The sequence below is a fragment of the Lissotriton vulgaris genome, chromosome 2_1 (genome assembly GCF_964263255.1).
Source record: "Lissotriton vulgaris chromosome 2_1, aLisVul1.2, whole genome shotgun sequence".
In the NCBI taxonomy this organism is placed as follows: domain Eukaryota; kingdom Metazoa; phylum Chordata; class Amphibia; order Caudata; family Salamandridae; genus Lissotriton; species Lissotriton vulgaris.
Window position 1 is genome coordinate 792431971 of NC_141687.1, and position 12681 is coordinate 792444651.

At 42.0% G+C, this 12681-nt stretch overlaps 2 protein-coding genes across 6 annotated transcripts in view; one reads left to right on the plus strand and one right to left on the minus strand.

The window, feature by feature from the left end:
* GPR155 (G protein-coupled receptor 155) overlaps positions 1-8871 on the minus strand; it is a 283844-nt gene extending 274973 nt beyond the window's left edge. For 2 of the 4 annotated variants that reach the window (XM_086956160.1, XM_086956161.1), the window contains exon 1: positions 8692-8832. The gene's annotated coding sequence lies outside the window, so the exon portion shown is untranslated. Of the gene's footprint in view, positions 1-8691 lie in introns of all 4 variants that reach the window. The other 2 variants (XM_086956156.1, XM_086956159.1) reach the window with 2 other exon arrangements.
* Positions 8852-12230, plus strand: LOC147731172 (uncharacterized). 2 transcript variants are annotated; one of them, XM_086956162.1, is made up of 3 exons: positions 8852-8960; positions 10664-10865; positions 11349-12230. In XM_086956162.1, exons 2-3 carry the CDS (start codon positions 10676-10678, stop codon positions 11852-11854), a joined length of 696 nt encoding a protein of 231 aa, XP_086812288.1. In that variant the 5' UTR covers positions 8852-8960; positions 10664-10675; the 3' UTR covers positions 11855-12230. The 2 variants fall into 2 exon arrangements, with proteins under 2 accessions (XP_086812288.1, XP_086812289.1); XM_086956163.1 differs by having other exon boundaries at positions 10667-10865.
* Positions 12231-12681: the final 451 nt, after the last annotated feature.

Consider the following 12681-nt stretch of genomic DNA (forward strand, 5'->3'; position numbering starts at 1 on the left):
GGAATGGAAGAGGAAGGAAGGATGTGTTGAGACTGAAATTATTTGTTTGCAGAGTGTTTGCACTTTGTGGAGGAGTAATGTGGGGAAAGTCAGGCATGTTAATGTATTAATTAGTGAGGCTAATTTACTTATGTATTGTAGGTTGATGAAATAAACAACAGACCTGTCCTAATAAAAGTGGCCTTTTCAGCTAATACTTGGGTGTGTGGTTTATTGTGTAATCTGATCACACCGAATGCATTTCTTGTATACCACATCCAAACAGTTCATACAATATGACTGTTGGCCTCCGCTGCCGTTCTTTGTAGTACTTATAGGCCTGTGACAGAGGCTTGTACTGATGATAATATTGATGATGATAGTGATGTAGAACATGGTTTTTGAATGTTTGAAAGTTATTTGGTTTGGAAACAAGTTTGGGATAAGAGTTTAGATATTTGTTCAGGTAGGCTACCATTTGATAAAATGTACATATTCCTTGGGGGTCCTTCCAATTGTTAGTCTACAAATCTGTTAACAGCAAACTTTGTCGACCTCCTTACTGCTATTACTCTACAGATGATTACATGCAACTAGAAGAATACCAGCTACATTGCTTTCGTCAAATGTGAGAATAAGAGGTACCTTTTTCCACACCATATGGCAATGTCCCAAAATTATGGAATACTGGGCAAAGGTAATGAGGACGATATCACAAGCGGAGGACATATCACTATTACCGGAGCCCTGAAAATGTCTGTTGAATGTATGGGAGCCAAATGACTTGACTCACCAAGCACAGGACTGGGCCACGCTAGGAATCATGGTCGCAAAGCGCAAAATTGCACAAAAATGGGGATCGGTGGAGTTACCGACACTCACATCATGGTGCAGAGACATGGACGCTGCCATGAAAGCCGAGAGAACGGTATTTATCAATCGGGGGTGTCCCCGGAAGTGGAGTAAAATCTGGGGGGCTTGTAACAAATTTAGGGGAGACATATGCGAGCCGCCACGAGATCGGGAAGATGAGGGTTCGGAAGGAGAACAATGATGAGGGAGGTGTAAATAATATGAGAAACTAACAGCAGACGGGGTGTGATGCATAATATTGAACTACCTGAAACAAAAATTTATGATTGTATATTGGAAATGTACTCTTTACCTATAAGATGGCTTGATATTTTGTACTGTGAAACTACTGCATTCAACAAAAAAAAGTGAGAATAAGGTTTGCCGCAATCATAGACTGGACAAAGCCTGTTTATCTTTTTTACAAATTGGCTAGTAGGACGAGTACATTGTGGCTGCCTTTGACTTCCTTCTTATCTACAATTGCTACCAATTATGTTACAGTTGAAGTTTTAAAACGTCAATGAAAACATTATATGTCTTTTAGTATATATACTTTTTTAACTAAGATTCTGGATACTAAGTAATATTATTCCAAATGTTAAGCTTTTTCTCATGAAAAAATAATCTATAAGGCTTCTTACTGTGCTTTTTTAAATTCTTAATTTCCAATTTTTTATTTTAATTTTTTTTCTTCCTTGTTAAAAAAATGATAAAATGCTGATCCGTTCGCAGTCTATTCCACAAAGCATGTAACTATAGACAATGTATTCACTGTAATAATGGAATTTGCTACTTAAGATTGTTATATGTTATCTGTAAATATATTATACTATTTCTGTAGTTCTCATTTGAACCTCTGTATTATTACTGATACCATTTATTTAGTTAAGAAAGAATGCTTAAACTCAAATAGTTAGCTTACCCACTTATTCCAGCATTCCCATCAACTATCAAACACGGAAGGTAACAGTTTAAACCACACTGTGCAGCACAAATAAGATTGTCAAGTACTGCCAACCTGACAATTATGGACAAAATACAATTGTGGACAAAATACAATTGTATGCCAATTTGTATGGGGAACGTGTACAAAAGCTGCAGGAAACCCGGTTTGCAATTGTAAAAGATTATGATTACCATAAAAAAAAAGATATGTTTACATATCAAATCAATCAGTAGAACAGTTGCAACTGTGTATATATGAAAAAACCACAAGGCAGCAATGGTCCAAGGTGAAGTAGCCTTTCAAAACTAAAATTGTGACTCAAACTTTCACAATCAGGAGAGGGCACAACTTCCCTCAGCCAGGCACTGACACAAACCCCGTACTCCCCACCAATGAGTGTCTCACTCTGGAGTTGCCACAGGATATTTGGGCAATGGGGAAGTGAAAATAGTTGAGCTAGTTGAGAAGTCCATCACTGCTTCCACTAGAAGAGGGTATAGGCGGGCATGGGTAGAATTTTAAGAGCGTGGTGGAAATATGTTCAGAGATACAGAAATACTGGCCCACTATACTGCACAAGGTGGGAGACATACTAGAAGAGGAGATTCTGCTTAACCCCCAATTCGTGATGATTTTGGGAGTGCCAGTGGAATTTAGACATGCCTTGTAAGTAACTACAGTTCTAGTCACTGGGCCTCGTGGTGGTGAAGAGGCACGTATCGTGGGTCTTGAGGGTTCAGGAGGTCCCTTTCTTGTTGTCAGAATTACTAGGTTAAAAAGACAGGAAGGGTAGCAATGGAAAACTGCAGATTTGGATGAGGCGATCTAAGACGACCAAGCATGTACAGGAAGCTGGGTGTGTTTGAACAGAGGGAGAGGCATGATGTTTGACCAGCTAGGTCAATAATGCCTAGTAGTAGCACGGCGAACTGTGGTGGGAAAAAAGCACAATGAGATGAGGGAGATTACTAACATTTTTAGCTGATCTTTTTGTAAGAAGAGGGTGCCCTGATATGGAAGCTCTTCATTTAGGAGAGAATGACTTAGTAGAGTTGTACGGAATGACATTGCTGAAGCAGATGAAGGAGAATCTGCAGCTACTGAAGAGAAAATGGGCATGTTTATTATGGACTGAGGTTGTTCCTAGAAGAACTTGGGGAAAAGTGCACAAAAGTGTAGCTGTGGACACGGAAAAAGGGAAGCTAAACAGGACAACAAGAGTCCATTGCAATACTGTAAGTATAGACCTTTTGTCAGATAGGAACATTAAGGAAGAAGGGGCATGCTCATACCAGTTTGAAAAAGTGCATTTGTCGTGGTTTAGAACAGAGTATTATACAGTTGCAGTAGATGTTGGTTAGATTATGGCATGGCAAGTTGTGGTGCGGAGATAAATATTGGTGGAGAAGGGCTTCCAGGGTTTTTCCTATCGGGGTAGTTTGGGAGCTGGTGAGTCAGGTGTGGGTGTATCTATCCATAAGGACCAGTGGGACAGGGACATAGGGGAGGGGAATGGATGGAAGTTTGCAACTTTGGAGCAATAGAAAGTGGAGATGGCTTGGATATGTTTAGTGGTACATGAATGAGAGATTAATGAAGCTATGGAACAGCTTGGCGTGGAAGAGGAAGGAAGGCTTGTTGAGGCAGAAATTAGTTGTTTGGAGAGTGTTTGCACTTTTTGGGAGGAGTAATGGGAGGGATGTCAAGCATGTTAATGTATTAATTAGTAAGGCTTGTTTACTTATGTATTATCAGTTGATTAATTAAACAGATATGTCCTAATAGAAGTGTCCCTTTAAGCTAACAATTGTGTAATCTGATCACACAGAAAGCCTTTCTTGATTACAGCATCCAAATAGTACATGCAATATATCTGTCTGCTTCAGCTGCCATTCTTTGTAGGACTTGTAGGCCCGTGACAGAGGCTTGCTCTTTCAAGGATGGCTACTATAGGCCAGGTCCCATACACATAATTGAATACATTTAAACTGGTTAGCGCTGTGCTGTATGATTATAATAAATATATATATTTTTTTAAATACTCACCCTGAGGCATATGCATAAACTATGATGGGCTGAATAGTTCTTAGATTAAATATAATATGGGTTGAACAATTAGCCCTTGTTTCAAGCTTTCTTAGGCAGCAACTTTTATTTCTCGCCTAAGCAGTGGTTGCTTGCGGTCTCATCAAGACATGCTGTATCTACAATATGGGCTTGGAGCATCGTCCATTTTTTAATTGGTTCCTCTTACTGTCCTTTGTAAATTCTGGCTTTTGTTTGTTGAGTACGCTTACTAGTCCTTCCTTTTGGACTTTTGAAACTGGACGTCCCTGTTACATATACCTCTTACTCTTCACGTTATTTAGGATACTTTGTGAGCATTCTTTTTTGATAACTTTTTGCAGCTCGTTTGCGAGCCACGAGAACATCACACTTCCCTCGGCACAATGAGCCACGCAAACAATGCTCTTCCTCAAGCACAATGGACATATCTTGATGTGCTGCTTTAAGATTCTCGTAGTTGTAGCACGACAATACTTTGCTAATCTAGTTTCTGGCTTTTTATTGCTTGTTTTCATCCCATTACAAGAACATGCTTATCTTGTGGTATTTTCCTTAATTTGGGGTTGTCCCACAACAACTTGTTACACCAAGCCTCCTCTAAAGACTGGACCGTGCTTTCACTTTTCAAGTATAAGATTGGCCATGTTAAGTGTAGGCTAACCCCTTCATGTCCAATACAATGAAGGGGCAGGTTGTCCCATTGAACTGCTGCCTCAGTCACCAGTACTTCTAAAACAGAGGGGCTGCTTGTGAGTCCATTTACTGTTGTACTTTTTTTAAATAATATTTATTTGTCTGGGCAAAAATGCAGTTCGATTTATTTTATTAAGCAGATTGGATTGTACACGGTGGTCTCCGTTATTCGTCATGGCAAAAAAAAAATTGTGTGACTTGGATGTGAATACGTCTAAGGGTCGTGGTGTGTGGAGTTCTGGGGGAGGATGGGAGCTCATGGTGAAGGCTGGACTAGGATGAAGAGTGCAAAACTAAAAAGTAAATAAACTACACAAACTGCGGCATAAGGAATTACACGGACAACATCGATGTTATGTGGGCACTAGTATGAGAAGTGGATTAGACCTGAGGAGAATCTTAAGGTGGTCCACTAGTTTTTTTACACAAAGTAAATTAGCTTTTATTACACTTTAAAAATCACACTTTATTGCTGCATCATTTCTTATATACCAAGCCTCTTCTAAAAGGCTGGACAGCGCTTTCGCTTTCAAGTATAAGCTCTGTCAAGTGTAAGCTAACCCATTTGTGTCTAAATAAATGATGGGGCGGGTCATCCCATTGAACTGCTGCCTCAGCCACTAACTAGTACATCTAAAACAGAGGGGCTGCACAGGAGTCCGATTATTATTGTAGGTTTTTATTTTTTTATTTATTTGTTTGGGCAACAAATGCAGTTTCATGTGTTACATTTTTACTAAGCAAATCAAATTGTCGCCAGTGGCCTTAGGTGTTCGCCTTAGCAAAAAAACAAAAGTGAGTTGGATTTTGGAAGTGAATATATTCAGGAATTAAGCTTTAATACAACTACCCAGTATACTGTACTGTATGGATCAACACTTATAATGGCCCAAAGGTGAGACCTATTGGCTCTGCCAATGATTGTTTAATTCTGAGCTCTAGCAATAATAAGGCATAACCTCGTTTTTTGTTAAATGTGGTCTATTTACATATTTCATATTTACATCGATAGCACACTATGCGATTCATGCAAAAATCTTTTAATATGTTATTATTAAACAATTACATATTTTTGTGATGTGTGTACTCATCAGTGAGTACTTCCCTTGGGAATCGTGAAAAACTCTCCACCATTTCACCCCCCAACATGTGTCTGCTGAGGACCATATACGTTAAACAAAATGTCTCAGAATAGACGATACAGTGAAGTAACCAGCTTAGTGGACTATGATCATAACAAATACCATAAGAGGACCTGCAGAGCTGCCCCACATAAAATCCATAACACAATAACTGCACCTCAGTGGTGATCACACACGACATGGAAATACTCCCCACAACAAATCAAAACAAAGACCACACACCCTAGACGGTGTAGTGTGCTACCCATGAATGGAAGTACTTTAGTGTCCCACGTAAGGATAGTAAGCTTTCTATAAATGTTGTAATACAATACAATATTTCCAGGCAGCTGTACTATAACCATCATGGTCAAGGTTTCATCTTGCCTGTAATAGTCCCACTAATTAACATCACGGACATACACTTTTATCTGTGCCAGTGTGCCTACCTCATGTCCTGCTATGCCCCAGTACATTACCCGCTGGGTGCTACTTCTGTGTTTGTTTGGTGACTTTAGACTTTGACTATGGTCGTTTAGAACAATTTTCATTTGTTCTCTCTGAGGATGGGAAACCTTAAACCAATATGCATACCCCAATGCAAATACCAGCTCCACCAATAAATATGTGTACGGTGCCAGTGGTGGAAGGAGAGATTCGGAAAGTTGTAAGTCCATCAAATACATTCTAAATGGATCTGTCTTATGTAACGGACACCTTTTGCCTGACCTGGCATTTTAGGTATGAGCACTGTGGATTCAGGTTAGTAGGGTAGTGGCCTAGCGCAAACTATTCAGAGAGTGTAAAGGTTGTTTCTAAACATTGGATTGCACCAAAGGCTACAAATGCAGACATTTGTCATAACATGAACATAGCTTCTTTGCTTTTCTCGTGCTCCATTAGTACTCAAAGTGTGGCGCAAAAAGCCTCTAAATGTCACACAATCATGCTGAAAAGTTAGAAATGTCACACATAGGCAAACTACCCAGGTCAAACAGGATTACTTTAGAAGCCATCCCAGAGTCATTGGATGATCATCAAACTACCTTAGAAGTCATTTACACGTCATCAGACATCATCAAGCTCTTGAAGTCATCAGCGAGTTGCAGAAGCTCAGCCTGATGATTTGAGGATGACTTGAAAATAAGTATCTGATGACTTTAGTATGTGTCATTATTCGTGATGATTTAAGGATGACTTGAAAATTAGTATATGCTGACTTCAGAAGGTGTCATTATTCCTGATGATCTGAGGATGACTTGTAAATGACTCTCCGATAACTTTACAAGATGACATTGTTCCTAATGACTTTGTGGTGATTTGAAAATAAGCATCTGAATACTTCAAAGGTACTATTGTGTTTTCAATAAGATGTTTTTGCGTCTGGTGATTTTAACAGGAATTGCTTGTCTATTTAAAGAGCACGTCCACCACTTTGGTTTCAGTTTTCCAGAAAAATGCAAACTGTTGGATAATTGCACAATGAATTGCAGATAAAGGTCTGACCTCCTGCAGCTGGGAGCCCCAAAACCCAAACACACCCTGAACCCCCAAATTAACCCTTGCACCCCAAAACCCAAAAACACCCTGAACCCCAAAATTAACCCTTGCACCCCAAAACCCAAACACACCCTAAACCCTAAAATTAACCCTGGCACCCCAAAACCCAAACACACCCTGAACCCCCAAATTGACCCTTACACCACAAAACCCAAACACACCCTGAACCCCAACATTAACCCTTGAACCACAAAACCCAAACTCGCCCTAAACCCTAAAATTAACTCTGGCACCCCAAAACCCAAACACACCCTGAACCCCCAAATTAACCCTTGCATGCCAAAACCCAAACACACCCTAAAACCTAAAATTAACCCTGGCACCCCAAAACCCAAACACACCCTAAACCCTAAAATTAACCCTGGCACCCCAAAACCCAAACACACTCTGAACCCCCAAATTAACCCTTGCACCCCAAACACACCCTAAAATTAACCATGGCACCCCAAAACCCAAACACACCCTGAACCCCCAAATTAACCCTTGCACCCAAAACCGAAACACACCCTAAAATTAACCCTGGCACCCCAAAACCCAGACACACCCTGAACCCCCAAATTAACCCTTGCACCCCAAAACCCAAACACACCCTAAACCCTAAAATTAACCCTGGCACCCCAAAACCCAAACACACCCTGAACGCCCAAATTAACCCTTGCACCCCAAAACCCAAACACACCCTGATCCCCAATATAAAATTAACTCTGGCACCCCAAAACCCAAACACACCCTGAACCCCCAAATTAACCCTTGCACCCCAAACCCACCCTAAACCCTAAAATTAACCCTGGCACCCCAAAACCAAAACACACCCTGAACCCCCAAACCCTAAAATTAACCCTGGCACCCCAAAACCCAAACACACCCTGAACCCCCAAATTAACCCTTACACACCAAACACAAAATCACCCTAATATTAACCCTTGTACCCTAAAACCCAAACACACCCTAAAATTAACCCTCGCACCCCAAACCCAAACATGCTCTAAACTCTTAAATTACACCTGGCCCCCCAAAACACAAACCCACCCTCAACCCTAAAATGACCATGTACGCCCTAAAATCCAAAAGCCCTACAAACCCCCAAACTGTTTATGAATGCGGAAAGCAGGGAGGCGCTGCTGTGATTGCAAATGATACTTTCTGTACCCCCAGGCTGCACTTCCTTCATAGAGTATTTCCATAAACACATAGGGGCAGATTTACAAGCCCCTTGCGCCACTTTTAACATGGGAAAAGTGACGCAAAAGTGGCGCAAGGTTCTTGTAAATCTGCCTCATAGTTTAGTGGAATCCAATTGTTATACTCATTAAACAACTACGGACTGACCTTCTCATGGCCCGAGGAATAGGTCTTGCAAAGGAAAACAAGCTTTGTCGTCATTGTGACTGCCGAATTCACTCCATCACAATACTACAATACATTTTTAAAAAGCACAGCTGCCTCGAACACAATACCAAAATCACCTACTGTAAACCAACAGTCTGCCTGCCGGCTGGCAGGGACTCGAACCGCAGGTCCTCAATGGAGAGCAGCTCTCTCACCTTTGCATATATCTGAAGCCGGAGGATTCCTCTTGCAAAAGCTTACGCACATCCGGGAGCACCGGAAGTGACGTCATTGTTCTGCAGCAAGATCGAAGACCGTCGTGAGTGCAATGGAAAAGGGACCGATGGATTGGCATCGGTCTCTTTATTTTCCCAACTCCACTTCCTTAATCGATTCCAGCGTATACTCAGGTAAGTGCTGCAGTCCATCGGGGCAAGCTCCACGCTATATCTGCACGCGCCCATCCTGGGTCAGAGCCCCCATGCATAGCGCTGCCTTTCTTAAAAAAGAGCAGCATCGATCCTCCGCTCTCGGTCCCAGCTGCTCAATTTCCGTCCCAGACCAGCTTCCTCATTTTTCGGAAAGCACGAGTTTTCATTAAGGGGCCAAATTCAGACGCAGCTCCCTGCATGTGTGTGCTTCGTACGTGTTATAATGAATGCCTGTGCTGCAATGTGTGTGCATTATGTGTGTTTGATGTTTGTCTGTATCAGCCTGCCTGCTTGTTTAATATTCACCTTTTGTGTTTGAGCATGTGTATTTTTGTGTGACGTAGTGCGTGCCTGTGTAAGTTGTGGAAAATTGCAAAAAGCCTAAACAATGTGTTTTACAGCAAGTTCTTCGCCGTAAGGAAAAATAAATCACTACCCGTGTATTGTAGGTCCCATGTTGGTTCCAAGTGCACCTGCGTGTATTCTAGATTCTCGACCAAATGGAACAGTTTTCGATCTACTGAAAAGTTGTCAATCGCTAAACGCATTTATTTATGTGAATACTGTATATTGTTGAGCATTACTTGTGTCCTTTCAACTTGTAGTGAGCTTTCATTACTAAATGAATGTGTGCTCTATTGTTGAATCCTGGTCACGTTCCCCAAGTTGTGTAGTGTGCAGAGCAGCACATCTTCTAAAACACTGGCAGTTTTCATGGATGCGTTTCAAAGCATAAGGATAAATGCTTCAAATAACTTAGCCGTTGTAATGCTGGTTCCTTATTTTGTTTGCTATTTGTGTAATTGAAAGGGCTGGTTGCCTGTGGCGATTGAGGTTTACCCCCTATTTAGGAAACGTAGTCAGACGCATTCCAACATCTTGCAATATCTACTTTCGCAAAACTGGCTATCATTCTGGTTTCGTTCCATGTGCATGCAATGTTTTTAACTCGTTTGTATATATTATTGAGACCGGGCCAATTACGTATTCCCTGTTTGCGCTAATTTACCTTGACCGCTAAGATCTCTGTATAAATGAAGCCGGTCTTGTTACATCTGCCACTCTGGCAAAACACTTATAAGGTCCCAGAGGGGAGACCTATTGGCTATGCCAATGCTTTTGCTTTATGTATTTGTCATTGTAATGACTTTTTGTTTCATTTATAAAGCCGTTACATATTGCACAATTAATGTACTACTAGCAAAGCTAATACCTTTAGCTTAATAAAAGGTGAAACCTATTGCATTTTTAACGCTTGTCCTTTCTTGTTGGGGTGCCGGTGGGCAGAGGGTAGCAGGCATCTGACTCCCTATGCATCTGTGGGGATAGGTAACTTTCCCGTCACAAACCCCGTGTAAAAGTTCACTTATTGATAGTTCTTCTATTTCTCTCACAATGCCTCTACTTTGCTATTACTATATGCCCTGAGCAGCAAGACCTAAGCATACACTCTGGCTCTCCAAAAATAAAGTTGAATATTAGGTAATTTCCTCAATGGCCTTCAGTGCATGCCCAAAACACTTCTTTGTAGTCCAACATCTAGGCATATTAGATAGAAATTGCACCAGGTCAGTGTACTTTTTGGGGTGCTTTTCTCCAATTAAATCTGTTAATCAGTTTGATATGCTTTGTATTTTACCTCTGAAACCACATACAAACTAATTCCTGATTTTTATATCTAGCAGGACATAATCATGGTTTCATTCAACGTCCTGTTTTTCACTTGCGATCATTCTGTGTGTGTTCGAAAAGATGGTGACTTCCTGCTTTTGGACAATCCCGGGGAAGTTCTTTGTAAATGGCTGGTCGAAAATCTAGATGAAGCTTGTCGGCCAATCACCGAAGAGAGAGATTTTAAAGCTATGATTCTGTTCCAATCATCTGGTAAGCACAATAAGTAAACCTTTATAATAAGTTTGCAACTGCAGGATAACGGTACAAATTACCAACCTGTTTCAGTAAAAACCTACATTTGTGATTAATTAATCCAATAATGGACAGTAAAAATGAACATGCATGTCCCCACATATGCCTTGGATTGCTCTCCAGAGACAAATGTAACACTTATGAAAAGGACTGAAACGTTTAGCTTGTGACACTACTATAAGGCAGCCATTTTTGGATAAACTATTTTATTTAGGCAACTTTTTTCAGGAGGTTCAAGTTCAGGCTTACAATGTGTACTGTCTATTAAGGAAAACTTGCTTACTTGGTTATGGATAGATTGTACATTTGTCCTTTATTATCAATACCTCTTTATTTAAATATTATGGCTAGAGCGTGAATATATATTGCAAGTGGTCAATGTGTTTTTATCTGTTTTGAAGTTTATATGTAAATATTTTTTTTCTCTTGCTTTTTTTTTAGTGAAGAAACAGTGTCTAATGATTCAGGATATTTTTCAAGAGCTAATTGCAAGCTATTCTGCCACAACAGAGGGTCTAAAACAGGTGTTACTTCAAAGGGCACTGGAGGAAAAGCAGATGTTAATGGACTGTGGCAATCGGGGAAGCGCTGGTAGACTTAAGAGGGGGTTACGCGAACTACAAGAGGAAGAAATTGCAGAGAAAAGATGCAAGGACAAAAGAGCCAAGCAGAGTGGACTGGATTATATAAGAGTTGGTAAGAAAGCTCATGCTGAAAGCATAACTTCTCAGCCTGGTGATGCAAGTTCGCGGATGAGTTTGCAGAAACTTGAAAACCTGGCCCTTTTAGCAGGGATGGCTAGTGTCCTTCATCAAAAATCCACAACTAAAAATGACGCATCAGAACGCGAAAATGAACTTGTTTGGTGTCCCCGCTTAAATCCAAATATCAAGGACAAAAACATGCCTCCCTTTCACCACGTCATCCTAGAGCATGGGTACTCATAGTACAGCCCGCGGGCCAGGGGCGGCCCGGCAAGCCTTCCCTGGCGGCCCACGAACCTTGCAGACATCCTACCAATGTATTTTATTTTTCTTATAAAGATTGTCCGCTGCAGCGCGACTCTGAGAGTCTCTGCTGCTCTGTGGGGGCCAGGGTCGGGCGATTCTCACTTAGCCAGAGTGGAGCTGCAGGGGCCTAAGATGAGGTGGAATACAACAAAGCCTCATTAGCATTCAAATGGCCTTTAACGACCTGTGAAGTGCTTGGGGGCGGCTGTGTGTGTCAGGAAGCTGTCTCACCCGGGGCTGACACACAGGCAGGGCGAGGTGACAGAGGGAGGTCGAGGGACATAGACAGAGGGAGGAATGGAAAGAGAGGGAGACAGAGGGGAGAGGGAAAGGGAGGGAGAGGGACACAGAGAAAGGGAGACAGAGGGAGGGCGGCGACAGAGGGTGACAGAGGGAGTGAGGGTGACGGAGTGTGTGCGAGGGAGTGTGGGCGGGGAGGGAGACAGAGGGAGGGAGACAGAAGGAGGGAGTGAGAGAGGCAGGGAGAGAGGGATCAAGGGAGGGAGAGAGGCAGCGAGAGGGAGGGAGAGAGCAAGGGATGGAGAGAGCGAGGTAGCGAGGGATGGAGAGAGCGAGGTAGCGAGGGATGGAGAGAGCAAGGTAGCGAGGGATGGAGAGAGCGAGGTAGCGAGGGATGGAGAGAGCAAGGTAGCGAGGGATGGAGAGAGCAAGGTAGCGAGGGATGGAGAGAGCGAGGTAGCGAGGGATGGAGAGAAAGAGGGAGCGAGGGAGGGAGAGAGGGAGATAGATGTGTGTATGCCGGG